The 12680-nt window shown below is 38.8% G+C and overlaps 1 protein-coding gene and 1 pseudogene across 2 annotated transcripts in view; both read right to left on the reverse strand.

The window, feature by feature from the left end:
• Positions 1-12680, reverse strand: part of RAB6A (RAB6A, member RAS oncogene family) — an 84917-nt gene that overhangs the window by 28548 nt on the left and 43689 nt on the right. For both annotated transcript variants that reach the window (XM_059410373.1, XM_059410383.1), the window contains exon 2: positions 8665-8723. In XM_059410373.1, coding sequence (XP_059266356.1) covers positions 8665-8723 — 59 coding nt within the window. The remainder of the gene's footprint in view (positions 1-8664; positions 8724-12680) is intronic.
• Positions 5211-6072, reverse strand: LOC132024529 (tubulin alpha chain-like; annotated as a pseudogene).

The raw sequence follows: 12680 nt of genomic DNA on the forward strand, positions 1-12680 counted from the left end.
TCAATGGCACTGATTATATCCACGATGATGTATAACTGTCAATATTATTTTTAAAGCTTTTTTATGACTTCAAAAACTGTACCCAATAAGCAATAACTTATCACAATGTATGGATATCCGACAATTTCTTTTTCCATTCATCTATTAATGGACATTTAGGTTGTGTCGACCTTTTGGTTGCTGTGAGTTCCTATATTCAGTTCCTCAGTACATACTGAACAGTGGAATTGCTAGGCCGTATGATAATTCTATTTAAACTCTGTGAGAAAATGCCACACTGGCTTCCACAGCAGCTCCACCACTTTAAATTTCCAAAAGCAATGCATGAAGGTTCCAATTTTTCCACATTCTTGCCAGATGTTTTCTATTTTTGGTGTTTTCTTTTTTTTGTAATACTCATCTTTAGCAGGTAGGAAATGGAATCTCTTTGTGATTCTGATTTGCAGTTCTCTAATGACTAATAATGTTAAGCATCTTTTCATGTGCTAACTGGCCGATTGTACAACCTCTGTGAAGAACTATTCAAGTCCTATGCATTTTTAAACCAAGTTTGTCATTTTATTATTGATATGCCGTTCTTTATAGATCCCAGATATTAAACCCTTCTCCGGAATGTAATTTTCAAGTATTTCCTCCCACTCTGTAGGTTGAGCCTGGTGCTTTTATTGAAAATCACTTGCACGACATCTGCGTGGCTCAGTCTGTTGAATGTCCAACTCTTGATTTAGGCTTGGGTCATAATCTCAGGGTCCTGGGATCTAGCCCCACATTGCACTTCACACTCAATGGGGAGTCTGCTTGAGTTTCTCTTTCTCCCCGTGTCCCTCCATGCTTTGTGCACAAGCTCATGCTCACACAGTCTCAATAAATAAATCTTTTTTTTTTTTTTTTAGATTTTATTTATTTATTTGACAGACAAAAATCACAAGTAGGCAGAGAGGCAGGCAGAGAGAGAGGAGGAAGCAGGCTCCCAGAGAGCAGAGAGCCCAATGTGGGCCTCGATCCCAGAATCCTGGGATCATGACCTGAGCCGAATGCAGAGGCCTTAACCTACTGAGCCACCCAGGCATGGGTGAATCTTTTAAAAAATTTTTAAAAAGAAAATCAGTTGTCAATAGGTATTTGGATTTACTTATGAACTGCCAATTCTATTCTACTGGTCTATGTGTCTATCGTTCTGATTACTGTAGCTTTGTAATAAATTCTGAAATCAGGAGTATGAGTCCTTCTACCTTTTTTTTTTTTAAAGATTTTATTTATTTATCTGTCAGAGAGAGAGCAAGCATGTGCAGGGGCGGAGGGGTGGGAGGAGCACGCTCACTGCTGAACAGGGAGCCCAATGCATGGCTCTATTCCAGGACCCTGGGTTCGTGACCTGAACTGAAGGCAGATATGAAACCGACTGAGCCACCCAAGAGACCCACTTTTCTTTTTCAAGATTGTTTTGGCTTTTGGAATTTAGAATCGGCTATTTCTACACAAATGGCAGTGAAATCTGGATAGGGACTGCATTAAATCTGTAGATTACTTCCAGTAGTTAGTATCGACATCTTAACAATATTAATTCTTCTAATCCCTTTCCCTAGGATGTCTCTCCATTTATTTAGGTCTTTAATTTTTTTTTTAGTGTTTTGTAAATTTCAGTTATATACAGATTTTTATTAAGAAAGCAAGCAAGGGAAAAAAAATAAAAATAAAAAGAAAGCAAGCAAGGGGAGCACCTGGGTGGCTCAATGGGTTAAAGCCTCTGCCTCAGGTCATGATCCCCGGGTCCTGGGATCAAGCCGCCCCCCCTTCCCTCTCCTCACCACCCTCCATCCCCCTCACCACCCTCCATCCCTCACCCCAATCTGGTTCTCTGCTCAGTGGGGAGTCTGCTTCTTCATTTCTCTGCCTGCCTCTCTGCCTACTTGTAATCTCTGTCAAATAAATAAAATCTTAAGGAAAAAAAAAAAACAAAAAGCCAGCAAGCAAGGGGTGCCTGAGTAGCTCAGATGGTAAAACATCTGCCTTTGGCTCAGGTCATGATTCTAAGGTCCTGGGATCAAGATCCACATTACTTCCCTGCTCAGTGGGGAGCCTGCTTCCCTCTCTTCCTCTACTGCTACCCCACTGCTTGTGTTCTCTGTCAAATAAAAATCGAAAGAAAGAAACCAAGCAACCTAGCTTTCCCCTTTATCCTAAACTATGTGACTATGTATTTCAATTTCATTTCTATATATAGGGCTTACATACACATAACCTAGGTACGAATTCCATCTTACAACATTCGGTCTGAAAATGTATATCCCGTTCTGCTATAGGCTGGGATAATGGGTTCATAAACTTGTATTACTGTGCAAAAGCATCTAACTGACAAACCTGTGGAATGCACAGGAATAGTATAGAGCTATATTTAACAAATCTCACCCACAGAACCTCAGTTAATCAGTCAAGATGGCAGAGGCAGCTAATTTTCTACAGAAATATCCATCGTTCCCTTTCTTACTAAAACAATCACTGATTTAAATCCATACTTTTCCCACTAAAAAGATTACATTTTCCAACCTTCTCTGAGCTTTAAATAAATGGGGCTGACTCAGTTGAGAGGTGCACTCTTGGGTTTTTTTCCTTTCCTTTTTCTTGCCTGGATATGGGATACCATGGACAGAACTCCAAGAACCATTCAATAACATGAGGCAACCTCCATATGGAAGTGATGTATTAGATCTGGTTAAACAAAGTCAGAAGTCCCAGTGACTATGGAGCTGCCACAAAGGTCTGAACTACTTTACTTACAGACTTCTTTTATATGGGAAAAAACCATTCTCAAGTCACTTACTAATGTTATTTTGTGCTTGTTATAAACAGCCCCAAATAATTTTTAATAGCTACGAACAGAAATATGCCTTGTCAGATCTCACAGCCAACACATATAAATGCTTTCAAAATTAGTACAAAGTAAGATTTTATGTATAATAATCCCCTCCCTTCCACTGCACTATCCTAATATTGGAACATAATTTATACACCAAACTCATAAAGATTAAAATTAACCTGAAGGGGTGCCTGGGTGGCTCAGTTGGTTAAAGCCTCTGCTTTCAGCTCAGGTCATGATTCCAGGGTCCTGGGATCGAGCCCCACATCGGGTTCTCTGCTCGGCAGCGAGCCTGCTCCCACCACCCGCCCCCCACCAACCACCTGCCCATCTCTCTGCCTACTTGTGATCTCTGTCAAATAAATAAATAAGATCTTTAAAAAATTTAAAAAAAAAATTTAAGAATTAAAAAAAAATTAATCTGAAAAACATAGCCTGTTTCTGCTCTTCTTTTCAGTTAATTTTATTCTAAGCAGAACTACTATGGCAAAAAAGTTAATCACCCAAAAGAATTAAGCCAACAGCAGGAAAAATAGGAAGAATGGATGCAAAACTAAACATTATCAGCTATTTCAGCATCTTGAATGTTACTGATGTGGAGCTAATTCAAATCTTCATAAAAGATGGATGACACATTAGTGCTGCCTCTTGCTGATCTTCTTTATAGAAATGCAGAAGACAATAATTGTATAAGAAACCAGAGGTTAAAGAAAATTCTCCCACATAATTTACAGATTCACCTTATTTTAAGTGTTGATTAATTTATTATGTTGGGAAGGTCTACTTTGTTAAAAAAAGAAAGAAAGAAAGAAAGAAAAGAATTAAACTGAGTACTTTTACTGTGGGAGCACACAAATGAAGGTTGAACAATGGCTTGCCCAAATATATCAGCATCATGTCAAGAGTCAAGAGTTGGTTTCCCTGCTCAGCAGGGAGTCTGCAACTCCCTCTCTTTTGCCCCTCCCCTCGCTGGTGCTCCCTCTCTGTCTCAAATAAATAAATAAAATCTTAAAAAATAAAAAAATATAAACTATGCCACAAAAGGGGCACCTGGGTGGCTTAGTGGGTTAAAGCCTCTGCCTTTAGGTCATGATCTCAGGGTCCTGGGATCAAGCCCCGCATCAGGCTCTCTGCTTAGGAAGGAGACTGCTTCTTCCTCTCTCTCTCTCTGCCTGCCTCTCTGTCTACTTGTGATCTCTGTCAAATAAATAAATAAAATCTTTTTAAAAAACCCCAAACCTTTACATCACAATGGATTTATGTTTCGGTTTTTTTCCCCCCATTTAAGAAGACAGGAAATACTTTATTCAGTTTTTTTTTTAAATTTATTTATTTGACAGAGAGAGAGCGATTGAGAGAGAGAGAGCACAAGCATGAGCACGAAAGCATAAAGAAAGGGAGAAGCAGGATTCCCACTGAGCAAGGAGCCTGATACAGGACTCCTTCCCAAGACCCTGGGGTCATGACCGGAGCCAAAGGTAGACACTTAACCAACTGAGCCACCCAGGCACCCCTGGGAATACTTGATTCAAACCCATCAGAGAAATGGACATCCTGGGTCTGTAACAGAGCGTTGTGTTTTAAAGCACAGGTCAGTGGCACTTGGGTGGCTCAGTGGGTTAAGCCTCTGCCTTCCGCTCAGGTCATGATCTCAGCGTCCTGGGGTGAGCCGCACCTTGGGCCTTCTGCTCAACAAGGAGCCGCTTCCTCCTTTCTCTCTGCCTGCCTCTCTGCCTACTCGTGATCTCTGTGTGTCAAATAAATAAAATCTTTAAAAATAAAATAAAGCACAGGTCAGTAATTGTATATGAAGAGTATACATTGCTACATACGAATTAACTGATCAGAGCTCAACTTTTCAACATATAAAACAGAAAAAGTGGGCACCTGGGTGGCTCAGTGGGTAAGCCTCTACCTTCAGCTCAGGTCATGATCTCAGGGTCCTGGGACTGATGCCTGCAACAGGCTCTCTACTCGGCAGGATGCCTTGCTTGCTTCCCCCTCTCTCTGCCTACTTATGATCTCTCTGTGTCAAAAAAATAAAATATTTTAAAAAATAAATAAATAGGGGTGCCTGCGTGGCTCAGTGGGTTAAAGCCTCCGCCTTTGGCTCAGGTCATGATTCGAGGGTCCTGGGCTCAAGTCCCGCATCGGGCTCTCTGCTCAGCGGGGAAACTACTTCCCTGCCCCCGCCCCTCCCCTCCGCCTGCTTCTCTGCCTACTTGTGATCTCTCTCTCTCTGTGTCAAATAAATAAACAAAATCTTAAAAAAATATATATATATATACACACACACACACATATATATAAACAGAAAAGGCTTCCCTGTAAAAGTACCACCTTTGTGACATTTTTAACTTTCGTACTCCTCTCTTTCTTCAAGCTCTCCATCAACTAAATCCACACCAACCTCCTCATAATCCTTTTGAAGGGTAGCCACATCCTCACAGGCCTCAGAAAACTGGCCTTCCTCCATGCCCGTACCCACATACCAGTGAACAAAGGCATGCTTGGCACATGTCGGGTCAAACTTGGGGTCCAGGCAAGCCCAAGACTCAGAAATGTCTCTGATGTTGCTTACCATGCACACAGCTCACTGTACTTAGGGCAGGTCTCCACCAAGTACCACAGTGGGAGGCTGGTAATTAATGCCCACTCTGAAACCAGTGAGGCATCAGTCCATAAACTGGACGGTACACACCTGGGTCTTGATGGTGGCAATGGCAGCACTGCTATCTTTGGGAACCATGTCGCCACTGTGTTAACATGTAACAATCCATGTATTTATCATGGCAAGGATCACATTTAACCATCTGATTGGCTGGTTCAAAGCATACAGTGGTGATCTCTGCTACAGAAAGCTGTTCATGGTAGGATTTCTCAGCAGAGATGACAGGATCATTATGTGGCCAGAGAGAAGCGATGCAGGGATAGGGTACCACATTAATCTGGAATTCTGTCAGTTCAATATTCAGGGCTCCATCAAATCTGAGGAAAGCAGTGATGAAGGACACAACTTGACATAAAAACCTATTTAGGTTAATGTAGGTTGGGCGTTCAATATTGAGGTTTCTATGACAGATATCACAGATAGCTTTAATGTCTACCATGAAGGTGAATTTATGTTTGTTGATCTGTAATAGCTTTTGGAATAAGAAATCTCCTAAATTCCAAATAATCTCAAAGGTTAGTCTGAGCAATATGCTTTTTCTCATATAGAAGTATGAGTTTAAAACAAAAAACAGGAAAAAGAATGAATCTACTCTAACTGTGGGAATCTTTCTTCAGCTTATTTATATTAAGCTGAACCATGTAAAACTAACAATACCCTGTCATTTTTGAATTATAAAAATAGCAACATAATATGCTTCAAGCTCATATACTCTAAACTGTTAGGAAAATCTGTGGGTTTATAACTGGTGAAAAAGAAGGTAAATAGTGAAAAACAAGAGCAACTGTAAGAGACTCAATTCTAGACTCTCTAGTTAGAATAGTTTTTTGTTTCACTCTGAAATACTGTCTAAATTTTGGACAGTTAAAGACTCTTCTGGCCAACCAGTTTCCTCCTTTTTAAAATGAAATTAATTCAGGGAAAGGAATCATACCTAGAACATGAATTATTAACAACATAATATTTATCATTTTTGTGAATTAAAACTTCACACAAACTAAGTTTGATATATATATTACATATGGCTCATATAAAAGCCCAATAATAAATTTCTAGCAAGGTGTGGTGGGGGTGGGAATAGAGAATCTTCAAAGGATTCACTGAAGAACTCTTCACCTGAAAACTAAGTTGGCAGCTAACCACATAAAAGTCAATTCTTCATATTCAAAGATAATACTTAACCATACTATCAAGCTGATTTACCTAAATAAGGATCTAGGGTACTATACCATCTAAATTTTCTTGTTAGAGCTAAACTAAAAGAACATCTAGGACTGTATCTAATTGTTATAAAAACTTAACTCACATTGTTAATTAGCAAATCCAATGAATGCCAAAGTATAATGATACTTTAGCTTTATTAGCAACAATTTTCCCACAATCACAATCTTTCCTTATCTGTCAAATTCTATCAGTATCACTACCCTTATGTCAACATTACTAGCCTTTATATGTCTGACTGAACAGCAGCAAGAAGGAACAGGTATGTACTTTCAGGTACGCCCGAAAAATCTTAATTTCACTCGGAACATGGGTATAACAAAATCCTTTAGAAACACCCAGAGAACTCTAAAAAGACTCCAGCTAAAAAGTCTTTTAGCCTAAGACTCTGACCCTAGTTCAGATTTTTTAGCTCATGGTAGCAGTTCTACTCCCAAAGATCTGAGCTTATACTTTTCAGGAATTTTCCACATGTGGCTCAAACACATCAATCCTTCTGTTAAATCTCTGAAACTGGCATTTGTAGCTCTTCTGATGAGAAGTGACAGAGCACTGCTCAGAATCAAGACACCATACACAAGAGAAGGTCCTCTCGGTGAAGCCTATAGGCTGTAGAGTTGCAGAGACCTAGAAAATCTGGGATATTTGACCTAATGGAGTCCAGAAGAAACTGAAGCATTCTTACTGACTGAACTCTTTTTCATTTCTAAATCTGCTCTTTTCATGTCATCAGGTGGTTAAACCATTTCTGAAATATTCTAAAGAATGATAATAGGGGCGCCTGGGTGGCTCGGTTGGTTGGGCAAGTGCCTTCGGCTCAGGTCACGGTCCCGGAGTCCCGGGATCGAGTCCCGCATCGGGCTCCCAGCTCCATGGGGAGTCTGCTTCTCCCTCTGACCTTCTCGCTTCTCATGCTCTCTTTCACTGTCTCTCTCTCAACTAAAAAAAAATAAATAAAAAACTTAAAAAAAAAAAAAAAAGAATGATAATAAAATATATATAGTATATACTAATTAGCTTTTTAAGAAGTAACTTTCCCAAAATGTCAGATTTATATATTTATATATATCAGTCATTTCTGTTCTATGATCTTTATGGTTTTTAGTAAAAGGCTTAATTAAGACAAATTATTTTTGGGATGATAAGAAGGTCCCTAATCTTGATGGTGGTAATAGTTCTGCAGGTGTACACATCTATCAAAACTTGTCAAAATTAGTACTTCTTTACTATTATGTGATTTTAAGAGTCCTGTGTGTTGGATATAAAATTCTTTGTCATGTGTCTTTTGCTTGTTTTAGGTTTAGTTTAATTTTCTAGTTTCTTAAGGCAGAAGGTTAAATTATTGATTTAATGTATTTCTTCTTTTCCCTATAGCACTGCTTTAGCTGTATCCTATAAATTTTGGTATGTTGTGGTTTTTTTGTTTTGTTTTGTTTTTTTTCATTCCATTTGCCTCAAAGTATTTCCTAAATTTCTTGAGGTTTTTTTTTCCTTGACTCACTGATTATTTGGGAATGTACTGTTTAATTTCCACATTTTTGTGAAAATCCCAAATCTCCTTCTGTTAATGATTTCTAATTACATCATTCATTTATCCTTGACTTTAAGTACAGATCAAAAGGTCACAAAATCCTAGGCTTGAACCACATAAGAGAATATCTACAATCACTCCTACTTCAATCCCAGATGGTAATCAGTGATTATCTTTCAATGGACTTTGGGAGAGGAAATAAAGAAATCAAGTGCAAAGATTGAGGACTATGAGCAAAATCAGCTATACTTGGTATTTATACAGCATTTTACAGATGACAGAAAGTGCTCTTATGTAAATAAGCAGATTTTTAAAAAGACCTTAAATAATACTTCTAACACAAAACAGAAACAACTACTGAATTAGCAAAAATAAAATACCTACCTGATAGGTGTTGTCAAAACTGTCATACATGAATCTGGTGATCAAGGATGTCTTTCCAACTGAAATGAAAAGGAGAAAAGATTCACTCAGTTAACACAGTTAACATATTACACTGGGTTCTCAAGTGAGTCTTCTACAGAGAACAATTAAAGTCACTGGGAAATATCTGCAATGGTTCTACTAATAATAATTTAGAAACATATAGCCCCTAGCTTCTTGAAACGCTTTTCTTTAATAAGAGATAACAATCACTCAAATTAAGAGCACAGGTAAAGAGAGTTTTATATAGTGAAAGAGCTGAGGAAAATGAAAAGATGGAGGGAAATAATCAATTATGTTGACATCTCTAATTCACAAAAGGCCAAGCAGATACTACTTGGGCCCTCACGAAAAGAACTAGGATTGGACTTGAGAAAAAGCCTCTTTACATAGCAACATTTGAACTATGAATTTATTAGTAAATAGTACACATAGTTTTCGTTTTTTAAAGAAATGCTCTCTATCTTTTTCACATAAAAGAGTAAAAGCGGCAGGGCCTGGGTGGCTCAGTAGGTTAAAGCCTCTGCCTTCGGCTCGGGTCATGATCCCAGGGTCCTGAGATCGAGCCCCGCATCATCTCTACTTGGCAGGGAGCCTGCTTCCCCCCACCGCCCCGCTCCCCTGCCTACTTGTAATCTCTGTCAAATAAATAAAATCTTTAAAAAAAAAAAAAAAAAAAAAAAAGAGTAAAATGGGGCACCTGGGTAGCTCAGTGGGTTGGGACTCTGCCTTCAGATCGGGTCATGATCTCAGGGTCCTGGTATCGAGCCCCACACCGGGCTCTCTGCTTGGTGGGGAGTCTACTTCCCCCTCTCTCTGCCTGCCTCTCTGCCTACGTGTGATCTCTGTCTGTCAAATGGATAAATAAAATCTTTAAAAAAAAAAAAAAAAGAAAGAAAGAAAGAAAAGAAAATAGTAGTATGTATATTTTTCCTGGCTTTCCTGTGAATGGTTCTAGAGTTTTACTTTTAAGTACATATTTTTATATATAAAAAATTTTCATAAAACATATACCAACACTAATTATATATGGGTGGTATGATATACATAATTATATCATATTATATATTATTATATTAATTATATATAACCCACTGAGCCACCCAGGCACCCCTCCCATACTACTATTTTCAACAACGACTGGATCTGTAAAAAGTAAATATAAAAATCTGAGGAGAGGGGCGCCTGGGTGGCTCAGTGGGTTAAGCCGCTGCCTTCGGCTCAGGTCATGATCTCAGGGTCCTGGGATCGAGTCCCGCATCGGGCTCTCTGCTCAGCAGGGAGCCTGTTTCCTCCTCTCTCTCTCTCTGCCTGCCTCTCTGCCTACTTGTGATCTCTCTCTGTCAAATAAATAAATAAAAATCTTTAAAAAAAAAAAAAAAATCTGAGGAGATAAAAGGCAACCTGCATTTCACAGAGGGGGAAATAGTGGTGGATAAAAGGCTATATAAAATACATAATAAAGAAATATAAAATAGCTTGTTAAAAGTTTTTATTCAAAAGATTAAAAATTATTAAGCATTTTACTTCAAAAGATCGTAATCTCTACACCCAATGTGGGGCTTGAACTCACAACCGCCAGATCGAGTTGCATGCTCTACTGACTGAGCTAGCCAGCTACCCCTCAGCATTTTTAAATATGATTCAATATCGAGTCCTGGTAAATATACTGCTCTTATTAACCTCAAACCTAATGTAAAATAGTATGCAAACTTATAATGATTTGCTATTTGTTGTTCTTCCTAAAAGATTATAAGCTCCAGGGGCACCTGGGTGGCATAGTCATTTAAGTGTCTAACTCTTGGTTTCAGTTCAGGTCATGATCTCAGGGTCTTGGGATCAAGCCCTGAGTCAGGCTCCCTACTCAGAAGGGAGTCTGCCTCTCCCTCTTCTCTCTGCCCCTATCCTGGCTCATCTCGCTCTCTCTCTCTCAAATAAACAAAATCTCTTAAGAAACAAAATTAAAAATTTACAAGCATGTTTAAAGTAAAAATGATAACATATTATAATTTACAACATAGAGAATGTAATATATGACAACTGTAACACAAAAGACAGGGACATAAATACAGTTACACTGTTGTAAGGTATCTACAGTTCATGTGAATAGTACAGTACAGTCTGTGAGAGGTTGATGATACGTATCACAAGCCCCGGCAAAATCACTAAAAATATACGCAAAATGGAACAGACAACAAGTTAACAGAGGAATCAAAATGGAACAGTAAAATAATTATAAAAATCAAATGAGACATGCGCGCTTGGGTGGCTCAGCGGGTTAAAGCCTCTGCCTTCGGCTCAGGTCATGATCTCAGGGTCCTGGGATCAAGCCCCACATCGGGCTCTCTGCTCAGCAGGGAGCCTGCTTCCCCCTCTCTCTCTGCCTACTTGTGATCTCTCACTGTCAAATAAATAAATAAAAATATTAAAAAAAAAAAAACAAAAAACAAAAATCAAATGAGACAAACCCAAATCCAGCCCTATCAATTTATATAATATATGAATAGTAGATTTAAAAACTCCAATTAAGGGATGCCTGGGTGGCTAGGTTAAGCGACTGCCTTCAGCTTAGATGGTGATCCCACAGTCCTGAGACTGAGCCCCACATCTGGCTCCTTGCTTAGCAGGGAACATGCTTCTCCTCCTCCCTCTCCTGGTTCTTCTGTCTGCTTGTGCTACCCTTTCTGTATTAAAAAAAAAAAATCCTTAAAAAGAAAAAAAATAAAAATTCCAATTAAAAGGCAAGATTTTCAGAATAAGAAAATAAGAAGATACGATAAGAAGACACAAATATTTGCTTTCTGAGAGAGACACACTTTAAATACGAAGAAACAAAAAAGTTTAAAACGGAAGGGCATAAAAATCTCCCAACAAAGAAAACTCTAATTAATTATTTAAGGGGGAATGCCTGGGTGGCTCACTGGGTTAAAGCCTCTGCCTCCGGCTCGGGTCATGATCCCAGGGTACTGGGATCCAGCCCCGAATCAGGCTCTCTGCTCAGCAGGGAGGCTGCTTGCCCCTCTCTCCCTCTCTGCCTACCTCTCAGCCTACTTGTGATCTCTATCTGTCAAATAAATAAATAAAATAATTTAAAAAAATCATTTAAGGGAATAGGACCGAGCTTACATAAACTCTTTTTTTGAAAGAAGAGAACAAGAACACTTTTCAATCATGACATGGGATGAGCATAACCCTAACAACATTACAAAAAAAATCAAAGTTATGGATCAGTATCTCTCATCAACACAAGACTCAAAATTCCTTAACGAAGTATTAGCAAATCAAATGCACATATAAAAGAGTATTTATTTTAGAGAGAGACTGTGTGCATGAGTGGGGGTAGGGGTGGGGGGGAGAGATAGTCTTAAGAAAACTGTGCATAGCACAGCCCACAGCAGAGCTTGATCTCGCCACCCTGAGATCACAACCTGAGCCATAATCAAGAGTCGAGGCTTAACCAACTGCATCACCCAGGTGCTCCCAAATCCATATATATATACAAAGATACCTCATAAGTAGGGATTATCCCAGGAATAAAAGGTTAATAAATCATAGAAAATCAATTAATGTAATCCAAATGTTAACAGAATAAAAAAGAAAATCCTAAAGTTCATCTCAATATACTCAGATGAAGTATGTGACAAAACTCACCAGATTCATGATGAAAACTCAAAGCAAACTAGCAAACCAGGAAAGGAGATGGCAACAATCAGATAAAGAGCACTTACAAAGAAATGTATAGTTAATTAACATCATACATAGTGCTAAACTCTAAGTGGTTTCCTCCAAGGAATGGGGGAAGAAAGCAAGGATGTTCAATCCACCACTTCTATTCAGTGTGAGTACTGGTGGTCTTAGCCAGTGCAATAATGCTAAGAAAAAGAAATAAAAGGCACACAAAATGATATTGTTTCTTTCACTGATGACATGACTAGTCATGCAAAAGAATCCTAAGACACATCTACACTATAATGACA

Source organism: Mustela nigripes, chromosome 1 (assembly GCF_022355385.1).
Source record: "Mustela nigripes isolate SB6536 chromosome 1, MUSNIG.SB6536, whole genome shotgun sequence".
In the NCBI taxonomy this organism is placed as follows: domain Eukaryota; kingdom Metazoa; phylum Chordata; class Mammalia; order Carnivora; family Mustelidae; genus Mustela; species Mustela nigripes.